Source organism: Ammospiza nelsoni, chromosome 5 (assembly GCF_027579445.1).
Source record: "Ammospiza nelsoni isolate bAmmNel1 chromosome 5, bAmmNel1.pri, whole genome shotgun sequence".
NCBI classification, from domain to species: Eukaryota; Metazoa; Chordata; class Aves; order Passeriformes; family Passerellidae; genus Ammospiza; species Ammospiza nelsoni.
The window spans coordinates 46,018,032-46,033,674 of record NC_080637.1 but is presented as its reverse complement, the minus strand read 5'-3'; the positions used below and the strand labels follow the sequence as shown (position 1 = coordinate 46,033,674).

At 40.1% G+C, this 15,643-nt stretch overlaps 1 protein-coding gene across 4 annotated transcripts in view; it reads left to right on the top strand.

Annotated features, from left to right (window-relative positions):
• Window positions 1-15,643, top strand: part of ANKS1B (ankyrin repeat and sterile alpha motif domain containing 1B) — a 407,322-nt gene that overhangs the window by 374,454 nt on the left and 17,225 nt on the right. For 3 of the 4 annotated variants that reach the window (XM_059471865.1, XM_059471866.1, XM_059471868.1), the window contains 3 exons: window positions 391-465; window positions 5,787-5,915; window positions 9,990-10,061. In XM_059471865.1, coding sequence (XP_059327848.1) covers window positions 391-465; window positions 5,787-5,915; window positions 9,990-10,061 — 276 coding nt within the window. The remainder of the gene's footprint in view (window positions 1-390; window positions 466-5,786; window positions 5,916-9,989; window positions 10,062-15,643) is intronic. The other variant, XM_059471867.1, reaches the window with a different exon arrangement.

Sequence of the window (15,643 nt, the reverse complement as noted above, 5' to 3'; positions counted from 1 at the left end):
AGAGTTTTAAGTCTCAAAACTTGCTTGGGATGTTGACTTCAAACTTCTTCCCTGCCAAAAACTGAAAGTAACCAATATTTCTTCTGCTCTAGGCAGTTTCTATTTATGCTTGCATAAGTTTATCTCTGCATCATTAGCGCTTCTGACTAAATTGTTTTCTTGTACTTACAGTCTGAAACCTCTTCTAAAGTCTCTGAATAAGCTATGTCTCTTTTCTGTCAGTCCAAAAATATTTTGTCAGCCAATAAATAATAGAATTACTTTTTACAACTGTTTTACTTCCTTCTTTAGTGTTATTGCAAGCCTTTTCCTAATTATTCTTGCTTGCCTTTTGGCAGTTGCAGTGCATTAATATTTACAAGATGAGATACAGTTTTCTGTTTATATTAGCAGTCTTCGGTCTGTGAGATCTGGACCAACCAGAATGCAGGATATCCTTTCTCCTCGATCCATCAGGTCCATAATGTAAGATACAGCGATGAATGGCTGTGTTGTCCCTCTCTGGATGTGCAGTCTGTTGCCGTGCTGTTATCTCGGGTGTCGTGTCGCTGAAATGAGGAGCAGTCCGTGCCTCGTGGGCCCCGTGCGGGGCCGTGTGTGCGCGCGTCCGTCCGTCCGTCCGTGTGTCCTGCCGTGTGGTTGCCGTGTGTCGGCCCCGTGTGTGCGTGCGAGTGGGACGGGGGCACCGCCAGCACCCGGGGCAGCTTTGGACTCTGTTCCTCGTGTTTCTGTTGGCTCCCTCTTCCGAAGCGGGAAACCGTGTAAACAGCTCGGTTTGCACAGTTTGGCCCCCGCCGTGTGTCCTGCTGCTCTCCCTGTGTCGGTCCGGAGGCCTTGCCCAGCTGAGGTTGCACCCTGCCTTGGCAGAGGCACTGTGGGGAGTTGGACTCATGGTGCCCCGAGTTTTTGTCACTTGTGTGGCAGTCACGAGCGCTGTGCACGTGAGAGCAAACCTGGTGATCCACACTGCAGCGTGGTAAGGACGGCAGCCACTTGTTCAGCAGAGTACTCGAGAGCAGCTGTACATTTCTCCTCGTTCTGTCATGCCTCCTTGGAACATTTCTGCTAGACAGGGGTCATTTTGGCCACCGAGCATCAGAAGTATTTTAAATCTGAAGTACACCATGAACCTGTTTCCATTATTTCAAAGCCAAACATTTTAGGAGCTAAAAAAATTGTCTTCCTCTAGGAATTAAAACCCAAGCAAATAATGAGGATTCGACTGGTCTGCAGAACATTTAACATTTTTACAGGAAAGAATTATAAATTTTTCAGCCAGAACTGTTTTATCCATGTGTGCTCAAATTTGTTGTTGTCATGGTGACTAATACACGTTACCATAACCAGGCATAAGGCTTAACAGGTGAAAAGTTATAAGATGTGCTCCTTGTTAAAAATAACTACATTCAAACCACTCAAAACCAGGCCTTCTTGGCTTTTTCTTCCATTTAGCACGGAGGTTTTTTAACATGACATTTTTATAAAAAGACGAGGGAGGTGTTAGATTTTTATAGATTTATTGAGGTTGCTTCTTATCTGCAACTATCTCTGCATCCAGGTGCCTTATATTAATATGAGTCAACTACACTTCTCAGAGAATGGAAGAGATAGGAAAATGTGCAGCAATTGTAGAAAAAATTGTAGAGAAAATAATAGCTGCAGTCTGCTTCTCTAGCTCATTTGACTTCAAGCATCCAACCCATTCCAGAGCACTGAGAACTGCATATCTGCCCATTTTTGGGGTTAGAAAACACTGCAAGAGCACAAGGTATTGATCTCCAAGGCTGTTAGAAGTTGTCATTGCAAAAGGATTGAATCCTTACGTCTCTGACACCTGCCTTGAGACAATTTTCTGATTATAAATAACTTATCTGCAAAATGTAGAGCAAAAGATCTTCTTTTTCAAGTTAGCTGAGGCCAAAGAGAGGAAAGGTGCTGGTTAAAGTCATAGGGAGGTTAGAATACTAAACCACAGGCAGTACAGAAAAATCCATGTGATAAATTGCACAGCTGTCTGATGAGCTGTAAAGTTAGATGAGGAAGAAATTATCTCTTGCCTTTCTACTTCATCATAGAGATAAATATCTCCATTCGTATATTGTGTCATAAAAAATACATAAGCTTAAATGTGTGATTATTTCTTATAATTGCAAATGAAATATTCAAACCAGAAAATCCTTATCCTATCATATCTATTTTTAAAACTTAAATCAAACATTATAGTTGGTCTTGCACTGCAATTTATTAACATTTCTGTACAGCTTGAAAAGTGTATTAGGTGCTTATGAAAGAGTTGAATCTCAATATATCACCCATAAATTGTTCCACATCAACTCCTCAGATTTAGGACTATTAGTAATTAATATTTTTCCACCCTGACTTGAGCCTTGTGATTTCGAGTCTTCTCTAGGTCAAAGATGGTCCTGTTTTGTATTTTATGTGATGTTAGCTGTCATCATCACATCCTAAATCTCAGAATTTCACTATCTGACTAGAGCCAGTCAGCTGAGAAACTCCCTTTACTCTTGGTGAGGTTTTTAGACACAGATTTGTGAATGTATTTAGCTCTCTAAATCTTGTTTAAAAGCGTTTCTTCCCTAAATTAAAAAAAAAAAATTAGAAAAAGAAAAGAGGAAAGGAAAGGAAAGGAAAGGAAAGGAAAGGAAAGGAAAGGAAAGGAAAGGAAAGGAAAGGAAAGGAAAGGAAAGGAAAGGAAAGGAAAGGAAAGGAAAGGAAAGGAAAGGAAAGGAAAGGAAAGGAAAGGAAAGGAAAGGAAAGGAAAGGAAAGGAAATTGCATAGGGCATATGTAATAGGAATTACACTTCTAAACATCTTCATGGATCTGGGCCTTGGAGACTACCCTGTTACAACTCAGTCTAAATAGTTTATGAATACTAACAGTAATACTGTTTAAAAGTCTAAGGAGTTTGGTAAGAAACAAAAGGAAAGGAAACCGGGAAGCACTTCTGCTGAACATTAAAAAACACCAATGATACAGCTGTAAAAGAAAATTTTGCCTATGTATAATATCTTCTCCATCCATCATTATAATCTATATCTATGTGTTTAATTTTACAAACTTTTCTTAGTAGCTGCTTCCTCTACAAGACACATGGAAGTGCATGAAAGGCCTCCAGGGGCCGTGGTCTGTTAGGAACAACAGAAATCCTGAATGTCTGCATTCCTCTAACCTCAGCTCTATTGCATGTTTAGAACATCCTAGAGATATGTATAGCAATCTTGGCAAGTCTGTTTTGTCTAATTTAAAAGGAGTAGGTAGTAAGATGATTGTATTTATAGAGCATTCAATGGATACAAACCTGGTCTCCACATGGTCCCTCTCTAAATGTCTCATACACAAGTTTTATTAGCCTGGGTGAAGATTATTTCTCATTTCTTTATAAAATTGAGCCAAAACAAGAGGTAATCATTGTTCCCCTTTTTCTGCCCTTTATTTACAGGCAGAAAAAATGCAGTTCTCTGTACTTTTCATGCTTAATGTGCAAAAGGGAAACAAACTGTAAAATTATGTACTCACTTTACTCCTTGTGTACCCTGCTTAATTTGCCAGTGCTGTCCCTTTCCTGCCTGTGAGGGAAGCCACCTGCTGAGCAGTGCTACAGAAGGGTTTGGAGCACTAGCCCTGGTCACTTTTCAGTAGGATTTCTGCTCCTGCCTCATGGCCATCCCTGTGCGTCCTTGGCAGAGAAACTGGTGGTCAGAAGATGTACTTTTGTGGCTGTCCTGAATTTCCTCCCTGTCCACATAGGAACCTTTTGCTAAATGGCCAGGATTACCTCCTGAGCTCTGCTTCCCTACACAGAACATGCAGGAGTGTGTCTTTATTAGGGGGAAAAAGAAGAACTAAATCAAGTGGTCTGTTAGCTCTGGCCCTGAACAGTTCATAAGAGGCAGCTGAGCGCACTGTGAGAATTTGTGATGGGTGCAATCCATCTTCTCTTGTTGTGAAAGACAGACTCCACTAATAAGGATGCAGATCCTTGCCCTTGTAATATGATGGAAATCTTATTTTATGAGAAGAGCTGCCTTATAAGGAAATCAAATTCCTTCTTCAGATTAAATAAGATTGGAATTTTTTATGCATTAGTGGCCAGAAGGATTCACTTTTGTGGATACAAACTGCCAAAAATTGGAGCAATTGCTCCTGCTGCTTTCCTTTCAACATCTCATGCTGAAGTCATATCCATGGCATATAAGCAACTTAACTAGGCAAAACAGAAATTACACTACTGTGTAATTGGTAGATTTGCTAATGGTGCCAACAGTAACTAACTAGGTTTGACATGTTTTATGATGTTCTCTTGCTTGAAGTTGCCATGTTGGCAGGGTAATGTTGATGTTTCCAGATTTATCTCTTGCTTTTCATTGCAGAGCTGTGCAAATGCGTGTCATTTTGTTATTTTGTGACACATGAAATGATGTACTTGTTTTGTTTACTCTGTCCTGACTTAATTAGTAAGATGTGATAGATTGCAAGACTTTGAATGTCTTCAGTAAGATTTTTTTCATGTGTTTTGATGCTTAACTTCTTTTTGCTGTAAAAGTCTGAACTTCTATCCATGTTCTGTGTGAAATGCTGATAACAATTCCTTGTCAGTTTCAACGTGTATTTTAACAATATGACATATATAGAAAATACACAGAGATAAGTGCAGGTAAAGAAAGAAGTAGCATAATCCAAACCGAAATTATCATATAGGAAAGGGTAAAGTAGTTTGAGAGAGAAGAATGGGCAGGAGAAGAATGAAGATCAGGAAGGACATGTGTAATTGCAGAAAGACGGAGTTGTGAGAAGAGGGGATTTGAGAGACAGTCCAGACCAAATGGGAGAGAAGTGAGAGTGGTGGCAGAGGGAAGAGGGCTTAGGAAGAGGAGAAGTCCATGCATGGGTCATTTTTGGTTAAAGCGAGCTCATGCATGGACCTGCAGGATAGAAGGAGCCCCTAAGGAGAGGTCAGTTCAGGTCCTATGGAGCCATGACCCAAAATGGCAAGTGAGACCCAGACCAGCACTGCCAGGCTGGGGACATTCCTGCACTGATGCCTGCATTGGCTCTTTTGGAGGGAAGAAAAGTGTGCTGCCAAGGGATGTGGCAGCAAACTGCACTCCTGTGTTCTCTGAGGGCTTTGAGGAAAGAGGGGAGAGCACAGCTCAGAAAGGCAATCTCCTATATCAATGGGAATGATGAATGTGGAAGGACAATGTTAGTACCTCCACAATGAGGCATCAAGAGAAGGTGATCAAAGTAAATATTCATAAAGAGATTAAAGAATGCCTTGTGTGTTTGAAGAATGTATAAATCTTCAGATCAAAGCAAAGTCTGTGTTATTTAGCCATTTAGGAAAGTTAGTTATTGGTTATATGAGCTGGATAATGGAAGGCGTATTAACTGTGCAGAAAATCTTGTAAAACACATAGCAGAATTTGTGAAAGGCATTTTTGTGCATCTCATGATTTTTTCAAGTGCTCTCATCCTCATATATGTATTGTAAACACTTGTTTTTAAGGAACATTTCCGGTGCCTAATGATTTTATTCTCAAAGCAAAGAGATTTAATTAAAGCCTCATTAAACACTACAGTAGATGACTTTGGATTATAAATTAAATCACGAAAAATGTTGTAGGAGTTGTGTTCCCTTATTTTAGTAACATGGCTCTGTGTGTATAAAATAAATCCTTGTTAATTGAGCACAACAGTGGAGGGCTACTTTATAGTGAATTTTCCTGCACATACTCTTACATCTTGAACAACTGTGATTTTCAGACAGGAGACTGGGGAGAGCCTTCAATTACCTTACGACCTCCAAATGAAGCCACAGCATCAACGCCTGTACAATATTGGCAACATCATCCAGAGAAACTCATCTTCCAGTCATGCGATTATAAAGCCTTTGTAAGTGTGAATAAATTTAGTGCTTTGATTTGGGGTAGAGACATTAAACTTGGATTTTGATAGGCTACTGTGTTTTACTTTCATTTATAATATTTTTTCAGTCACTTTTAGAGAGACAGGTCACTACTTCTGAAGTATTGTAATTGTAATAAATGAGAAACAAGGATGCACAGTACGTTTTTGCTATGAATTGTGTGATGCATTGCAGTCCATGTGGCATTAGTGTTAGAGAAAGGGCACTGTGAGTAAGTGGTTAAGTGTTGTTGAAGTGACAGTGAGAGCAAGGACCTCTACTTTTCATTTCTTACAAATCCCTGTCCAGTAGTTATGGAAGAATAATAAAACATACCTACCTCATACCTACCTTGATGCTGTGTGCACAGCAGTTAAAGTGTTACCTCACCTGAGTTTTATACAGGTGTTTTGGGGAAAGGAAATAGAGAAAAAGGAGGTGAAGGTCCCACCCTCAATAGACAAAAAGGAAGTGAGGGTCCTGAGTGTTTTTCATCTGTGGAACAAGGGCACATTCAGACCTCTCCCAACCTGATGGCTACTTGAAGTACCAGTAACAGGCAATTCCATCAGGGCAAAAATACTTACTTTTACTTCCATGTGGCTGCAGGCAGTTACCACTTCCCATCCCTGGAGAAATAGAGCTTCTCTCTACAACTAAAGACAATTAGTCTTCTTTAGCTGTTATAAATGTTTGTGGAGGAGAGAAGGGTTTCCTGTAGTACAGAGAGTCATTGGAAGGTGGTGTTTTTAATGAAAAACAGTTTTCTGAAATCCTGAGTTCCCTGTCAACAGGGTGGGGGCACTGGAGCTTCTGGGGAGGTGAAGAGGTATCTCAGCCCACCTTTTTAAATGCTTGCATTTCCCCTTCTGACTTTGCTGGAAAGCATTGTTGAAGCTGCTGAAGGTGCCTGCCAGCCCCCTCTGTGTACTCTCTGGAGGTGGCAACCATATGGCTGGCTTATGGACAAAGGAAAGGGCTCAGTAGTTGCAGTGAGTTTAGGATGATAGCTGGGGGTTAACTGCTGGTCCAGGACGTGGCGTTGAGATCCTCTTCACTTGAAGGGCCTTGGATGCTTTTTAGGATAATGCTCTGTTCACTAAATAGTGCTGCATTTTAGGGAACAGTTGGATCAGATTTAAAGCATATCTGGAAAGGTAGGAATTAGAGACTAAAAGCAGATGAGACAGAGCCTGGCTCCCTCTGAGGAGGGGCAGAAGGAGTGTTACAGACCTGTCTTTCTGGAGCACATCTGTATCCACAGGACCTTCATGGGGTTAAAAATTGCCATGCATACAGTGATCATCCCTGAACAGTACTAGAACCTCTGTCTTCCTCAGCATGATGGCCAAGGACCTTCTCACCTGCTGTGTCTTGTTCTCCTACTGTTCAAAACCTCCTTGCTCACCTCAGATTGAAAAGGAAGGCTAGCAACTTCTAGTTCTTTAAATATTGTTCATAGTTTTCAGTGAAGTGAAAATGTCTATCTCAAATGCCCTTTCTCTTTTTTTTTGTATGATCCAGCAGTAAATTCATAATCTAATGTAACCTTTGTAGTAGATTGGAAGATGGATTATTAAAGAAATGAGGTTGGAATGACCAGGAATATCCAAGTTAGTGGTGATTAAGGAAAGACCTTACTTTCCTAAGGACCATGTGCCACCCCTTTTTTTCAGCTCCTTGAGCTGTACTGACCTCAGCTTTAAGTTATAATTGGGGTAGCTTGCACTCTATGCCACATCAATCAATTAAACTGTTGGATGTTCTCTGTATTGCTCCCACATGCCCTGGGTGTTTGAGAAGGACTGTTTCCAAAAGCACAGAAAGTCAAAAGGAAGCAAAATTTCTTCCAAGAGTTTTGGATTTTTCTGACATCTAAATTGGATGGTACTGCTGTGATTTGCGTGTCTATTCCACAGTCCATCTTGGGAAGCATTTCTGAATGCCTTCAGCTGAGGCTTTTTGCTGCTGTGCAGATGGGACAGGTGCTCTCCTTCTCTTCTCTTTCTTCCTCTTCTGCCTGAAGCAAAAAGCACTGCTTTTTTACCCAGGTGCCTGACCAACTAGTAGTCTTCGAGGAAAAACCAATTTGTTTTACTGTAGTCTCTAGAAAAATGAGAGGAAAAAAAAACCAACCCCCAAAGCAAAACAAAAAACACTCAACCAACCAAAAAACTGAAGACATTAATTGCAACCTGCCCAGAGAAGGCTAAAGATTCCAGATGTGTCAGACAGCAGGATTCAGAGAAAAATACAATTAAGTTCAATATGGTTTTGTTTACTCTTCTAATTTCAGAGTTTGCTTTAAATATGTTATTTTTCTTCAAGGGCAACATCAAACTGTCCCATCAAATTATTGCCCAAAGCCCTATTCACATCACCAGCAAGGCCCCAGCTGGACTCCCAGCTGCTCAGTTTATGAATCTTTCACATCTGCAGTCCTCTAGGAATGCCCTTCATTCATTCCTTTATGCTTGTGCTTATCTGGTAGTGTTGATATTGCTCACTGGACCATTTATAATGCCCTATAAAGTGTTTCTCACTAATTGCTGTGTTGGCTACTGTCTACGTTGAAATATTTATGCATTTTCTTGCAGGTCAGAGACTCCTGCTGTACACAGTGTAAACTGAAGGCTTTAAAGAAAAGATCTCAGTTTAGGTCAGGAGACCAGAGAACTGAACCAATACACTTTGTGTTCAGTTCCAGCTTGCTTTATCTGTAACTGAAGTTCATTTTGATAGGTTCTTGTCTAAGCTGAAGCTGGTCACCATTGGGTTGGGTCAGTTTAGGCTGTTTCCAAGAGGAGACATTCTGGTAGAGTGAGACAGGTCAGCAGTGGTGGGTTACAGCATCCTCTGGAAGGTGCCTTCCACAGTGCTTTCTCTCCTCCGGCAGCATACTCTCACAGTGTATCTTCAGCTCCATGTTGCTCACTTAGAACTGGAGACTCAGGAGAAGCTGTGGCCTTGTGCTGCAGTGAGAATACAGAGAGAGATTCCCCTGTGCCTGGGGAATAGCAGGTGAGAGGGGCCTTGCTGTGCTCTCTGTTCAGTTAAGCCAGACTTGCCTGCGACATCATACAGAAATTCAGCAATGTCCCATTCACACAGAGCTCTAAGGGCACACACACCCCCACAGGTCTGCAGGCCTGTGGCACCTGCAGGAGAAATGCAGAGCAGGCTGTGGCTTTGGTTCAGCCTGGTAGCTGTAACAAGACCCCTCTCTGCTGGATGGGAATGGCAGGGATGGTGCAGCAGCTCCATTTAACCACAGTGCAGGGGGTGCTCAGGGGAGCAGAGGCTGCTGCCAGGCTGCAGGAGGGCTCAGCCTGGCTGTGCCAACCAGTGACACAGTGAGGGAGAGCCTGCAGCACAGGGCTGTGTCACTGGGGCCTGCCTGCCTTGCTAGCCCTGGAGATGAGCAGGCCTCTCCCAGGGCTTCTCACAGTGAGCTGAGCCAGGACACAGCACCCTGCTGCCTCCTCTCACAGCCTCCTCCAGATCACTGAGGCCTTCAAAATAAGTTCAGGGGCAGCCTTTCCTTAGGAAGAAATCATGGTTTAAGCTGGTTATAGTGCAGATTTATTGTCTCGCTTTGCTGACATCGGGCTCTATTTGCACATAAATTAGTTCCACATTGAGTACACTGAGGTTAAGATCACTGCTGGCCTTCTCATCCACGTGACTGCACACATAACAATAGGAGTTTGGCAGATGGCAGCTAAAAAAAAGCAAATTCTCCATTTTATAATCAAATGTGTTTTTTAAGATGGAATCTGTATTATTTGTTGTTTCAGTAACTAAAATTATAAGGTAGAAGACTTTCAGATATTGTTTCAAATGCTCCAGCTGATTCAATACACTTGTTGCTGTGCATTCTTGTTTCATGGGTTGATTAACATATTATTTTAAATGATTTGTCAAAGAACTGGAAGATCTAAAGCAATATGTTAAATTGATTGCTAGCACTACGTTTTTTAAAGCTTTTTTTGTGCGTTTCTGCAGCTGTTTGTTGGTTCTGGAATTTCAGTTAATCTAAGTTAAATGGATTTCTGTTCTAGTATTTAGGTTCTATGCTGGTAAAAGAGTTAAGAGGCACAGAGTCAACACAGGATGCATGTGCAAAGATGAGGGTAAGTTTGTAAACCTACTCCTTCTCTCTTGTAATAGTATTAAATAACTGTGAATGCTTGTACTGTACCCTTTTTGCTTTTGTAATGTACTGTTACCCATTTCCTTTCCTTCCTTTTACATTGATATTCAATAGGGAATCTATTCTGTCTTATATCTTAATTTGAAGTAATACCAAAGTTTAAAGATAATTTTTTATTTTGCATGTTGTATCTAACAAAAACCCCCAAATGTTTGTGCTATGTTTCTCATGAATCTTTGAGTATGTTTCAAAGTACTGTTCACACAATTAAGCATGCCCATATCCAGTTGTTTTATAAACAGAATGTATAGCTTTTATATGATAATCTAGATTGAATTTTCAATGTTAAATATGTAGTAGTAAATATTTAACATGTTACCAAGCATATTGGTTTTTAAATATGGTCTAATCCAACAATTACATAATCCTATGGATAATTTTTACTCACATGATTATTTCCTTTAATTGTTAGTTACTTATATGCTTTTTGATTAAAGGGTGAAATGGGGTCTAACTCAATTTCATCTCATGGTGGAAAAGAAACTAGGTTTCCTTCAGACTATTAAGAATATGTTTTCCTGTACCTCTTTGGCCTGATACTGTTTTGTAGAAAATTACAGTAGTCTATCTCCAAGAAACATTGCTGCTGGAAATGCAAAACAAGCCATAGTCTGATTTATTCCCAGCTGTAGTTGTAATAAGAACACACCTGTTCCCAGCAATGGTGAGCATATCATGGCTGGCATGATTAATTAATGAAGAAAATAATTGTTTGCTAATCTACCAAACCTGTGCAATTACCTAGATGAATGAGCAAAATCTTTTCTTCTGTGTATCATGAGTCTCTTAAGCAAGATGTCTCTGAGCACAAGAGGTGACATTCAGACCAGAAAGCAGGAAGAAGTGTAAAATTCATGCAATCAGACAACCATTTCCTGCTGGTTACATGTGCAGCACACAGACTTCCATACAAGCTGGTTTAGCTAAGGGCTGGCAGTAATTCACAATTATAGATTGCCTGAAGATCTGAGGCTTTTCAGCTAATTACATGCTAATCATTTCTTACCTGGGCTTAAACTCCTCTGAAAAAACCCCAACAATTTGGCACAGAGGGATCTACAATCACATACACGTGTTCTGGGGAATTAATAGAGGCTGCAGGCATGCCATCTTCCAATCCAGTTTTCAAACTGTCAGGCTTAGCAGTTTGATTCTTTAGGATTATGCATGTTCAGAAATTAGGGCAGAATTTGGCACTATAGTAGTATATAGCAACTTCAGTAACTTTTCTGACTGAACTAGGAGACTTAACATCAAAAAAGGCACTCTAAATAATTTATAGGCATTTTAATATATATTTCTATAAGTAATAACTTTGGCCAATTAAAATTAATACAACTGGAAAAACTAAGTGTTTGAAAACAGATTTAATTTAAAATACACATTTCCTATATAAATAGTGCAGTTGCACTAGTTTTCTATAGTGCCATACAGGACACTTATATAATACAGTGATGGAGTTTTATGTACATTCGTTTTTTACATTCTCTTTTGAAAAAATTGTTCTGTGAGAGTGTTTATTTTATGGTTTGAGGGTTTTTTCGTTGCAAAGATATTTGAATAAAGCAGTTTTTAATCAGGATTTCATCTGTTCTTTCTGTGTATCCTTTTAATCATCTTCCTATTCAAGTCAAAAGCAAAAATGTTTGACTTAATGGGAACAAATTATTACTTTAGCCTGTTTCCCAGTGAGAAAAATGTATATTTTTCCAAAACTTTCTCCCTGTGGATGTCTCCTGAAAGTTGTTATCAGTGAATTGGGAGTCCAGGTTGTGCAAAGTCATCCTGAAATTTTTCTGCGGTGTTCATTACTGTGTTTAAGTAACCTTGGGTTGTCATTGAAAAGCTGGTTTCTGTTATAGCTACATTTTACTTGAAATGTATTGAAAGGTACATTTCACTTACAAGAAAGAGAAGTGAAAAGCTAGATGTATTATTTGTCTGGCTCTCAGGTACTGAATTCTTTACACTTGTCCAGTGTCTCTAGAAGCACCAAGATCTTTACATAGGGTTTACTATTGTGAAAGAACAGCATTTTTTTATTCTGATATTTTATTTGTTATTCCATGCACATATTGCAAGACTACAGCCTGCTGCAATCTGAAACATGTTGGGTATGGGGATTTATATGTCAAATATAAACTTGTACCAGGTGGAGGTCACTCCCCACAATTTTTTTAATCTTTCTGGACTCAGCCACGTAGTGGATTTATGGAGAATGTATGCAATTAGGTACCTAATTTTTCTCTCAATGTGGCTTTTGATTGTCCATCTTTAACCTAATGCTGCTCTCAAAAGCATTGACATTTACTGGTTGTCTTGCAGTCAGCAGGTGCACAAGGATGAAAGAAGTGTATCGGTGAAAAAAAATCTTGATCTTCCTTAATCATTTATAAATACAGAGAAACAACAAAAATGACATGTTTGCTGACTGCAGATCCCTCACTGTTAGTTGTAGATGCTCCCAGGGCTTTCAATTATTGCAATTGATGGTTTTGGTTCTCCAGGGAAGTGTCATGTGGATATCCCTTGTGTCTCTTTGCAGAGAGGCTTACAGCAGCCTCCTTCTTACAGCTTAAAAGGGAAAGGAGAGCCTCAATCTTCTATAATGTAAAAAACCCACCAAGAACAATAATTTAAAAAAAAGAAACAAAACAAAAGAGCTACAACAAAATAAAACCTGGGAACCTTTACGTTAATAACTCTTCTTGGAAATCCAGTGTGCCTCTTAGCATTGTGCAGCAATGTGCTCTAGCAGGGCAGGTGATGGATTTGTTTGGGGAAAGCCATGCAGATGCAGTAGCTGGAGCTCAACACTGGGGTCAAGGTTATACATCTTTTTTTTCCCCATCCAAACTACAGAATCATGTAACCATGCAAAATTATGGATATTTGTCAAGAACTTCACTTTTCTATTAATATATTTGCACTCCTTTATATTTTACAGTTTCTTATTTGTTTCCAGCTGTTTTCTCTCACAAACTCCCTCTCTAGTGGACAGCATTGTCTCCTTATTTCCATTTCCACCCACTGTAAATGACCTTTCCTACTTGGAGATTAAACCTTGCTGTCCTGGCCAGAATAGATTCATTAATTATATTTGAGAGATGCCTTCTAGAAATTAAGAGTTCATCTTTTTCACTGTGAAATGGGAAATACTGCAAGTTGAGTTTTCAATCAGATTGCTGCCTTCATCACAATTTATCATAGGAACATGAAGGGAGTATAAGATTACATTAAAATAAAGGCAAGGGTTAAAGTAAATTCTGAGCTGGAAAAAGACTTGTTCTCTACAGAAGACTTAATTTGGCATTTACACATCGGAATTCCTTGACAGGTGGGAAGGGGATTGTTTTATATTTACTGGCATGAGCACAGCAACAAGGTAGATTCTTTCTTTGCAGCTGTGTTAAATCACTGATGTTGCACACACCAGCTGAATTGTCTAAACCAGTCAAATATTTACTGCAGCAGAAGGGAACTTAAATTTGGTTCTTGGATCCTGCCACCTTCCTATTATATTTCTTTCTTAAATATTTTCTTGCTAGGAATAGGTTCTGAAATTTCAGGTCAAAGTTCTGAGGAACCAGCAATATAATTCTGCTCACAAAGCCGGTGAAATGTCTTGCTGACTTAAGACCAAAATGTCAAAAGTTGGAGTTGCTATAAAACCTGATTCTCTTATCTCTGGAAAGTGAGGCAGAGTTGACTCACTGAAAACAGGCAGCATCTAGGGCTTTTCTTCCTCCTTTCAATTCTTCTTATGTAAGGAAAGAACCGAATTTAGATGGCAATCTCCTGGTTTCTGCTAAACCCTTTCTTGCTTTTCAATCTCTGTTTCATTTTTCCTCCAGAAGCAGAAGTCTGCATATGCCTCCTGGTGAAACTCTCTCAGCAAATACCATGTCAGCACCAAACACTATTTTGGGATTTAGATTCTTCAGTCTTTGCTCTTTGGAGACTTGTAGCTCTGCCTCTCTCTTGTGTGGCCACTGCTTTCAGAGGGTCTGCAGTGAAACAGGCACATGGATATTACTCACAAGGAAAAAATAAGCAGTGGTGGAAGATCTTATGAACATTCAGTCTCTATGCACATCCACATCATGCTGTACCATGTGTTCGGAGGATTGTATGTCCTTGAATTCTGGCTAAGAGGAATCTCAAGGGCAGTTGGAATGCAGAGGAATGTTCAGAGATACTGCAAAAGAAAAAAACATCTCACTCTCCACTAGGTGCATCACCCCAGGTGCACTGTTCATATTAACAATGTAGCTTGGAGGCATCCACTAATTGTTGAGCAGTAAAGATTAGTACCACGAGGATTGCAGATGTACTTTTATTCCAAGAAGTCTTAAATTATGTCAGTAATGCATTTTTAAACTTTTTGGGCTGAGAGAAGTTAGTAAGTATTTGTTAAAAGGCAGATTGTATAATTGTATGTAAATATTTGTTAAAAGGCAAATTGGCTTCAAAACTAACTGGACATGTGTGGAGTTAGACTTTTTATTTCAATTTAATCTCCTGCATGATCTTCTCAAAGAGATTCACTCAAGCTCCTCTTCCCCAGCTGGTCAGGGGAGGTGATTGTCCCACTTTACTCCGCGCTGCTGCAGCCTCACCTTGAGTCCTGTGTGCGGTTTTGGGCACCACGCTATGAGAAGGAAATGAAGCTGTTAGAGAGCATCCAGAGCAGGGCCATGAGAATGTTGAAGGGCCTTGAGGGGAAGCCTTATGAGGAGCAGCTGAGGACACTTGATCTGTTCAGCCTGGAGAAGAGGAGACTGAGGGCAGCTCCTGCATGGCAGTCTGCAACTTCCCCATGATGAGAAGAGGAGGGGCAGGCACTGCTCTCTTCTCTGTGCTGGTCACTAACAGAACCCAGGAGAATGGCCTGAAGCTGTGTCAGGGGAGGTTTAGGTTGGGTATTAGAAAAAGGTTCTTCACCCAGAGGGTGTTTGGGCACTGGCACAGCTCCCCAGGGCAGTGGTCACAGCACCAGCCTGGCAGAGCTCAGGAAGGGTTTGGGCCACGCTCTCAGGCAAGGGTGTGACTTTTGGGCCAGGAGTTGGATTGGATTCAGTTATTCTTCTGGTTCCCCTCCAACTGAGATTTCACCGATTCTGTGAACTATTTAGTAAAGTTTCATAAGCTTAAATAAATACCAGACTTACTGGTATGATAGTAGGTGGTACTAACACATGTTTTAAAATGTGCAGTCTGATGCCATTTAGAATTAATAGTTACTACCAGTTTGGGAAAATATTCAGATTCTTATAATGAAGTGGATTCCAATACATAATTGGATAGAATTGCTGGCTACAGTGTTCATATGGATATTAAAAATCAATATAGGAATGAAGATTAATTTGCAAAAGTAGAAAATCAAGATGAAGACTTAAGATTTTACAGGCTCATAAACTTTTACTTGGAATTTATGTATGTATGAGGTTGTTAGTGACTTGTCATAGCTGAATAATATTTCTTTCCTGTGTATTTGCAATA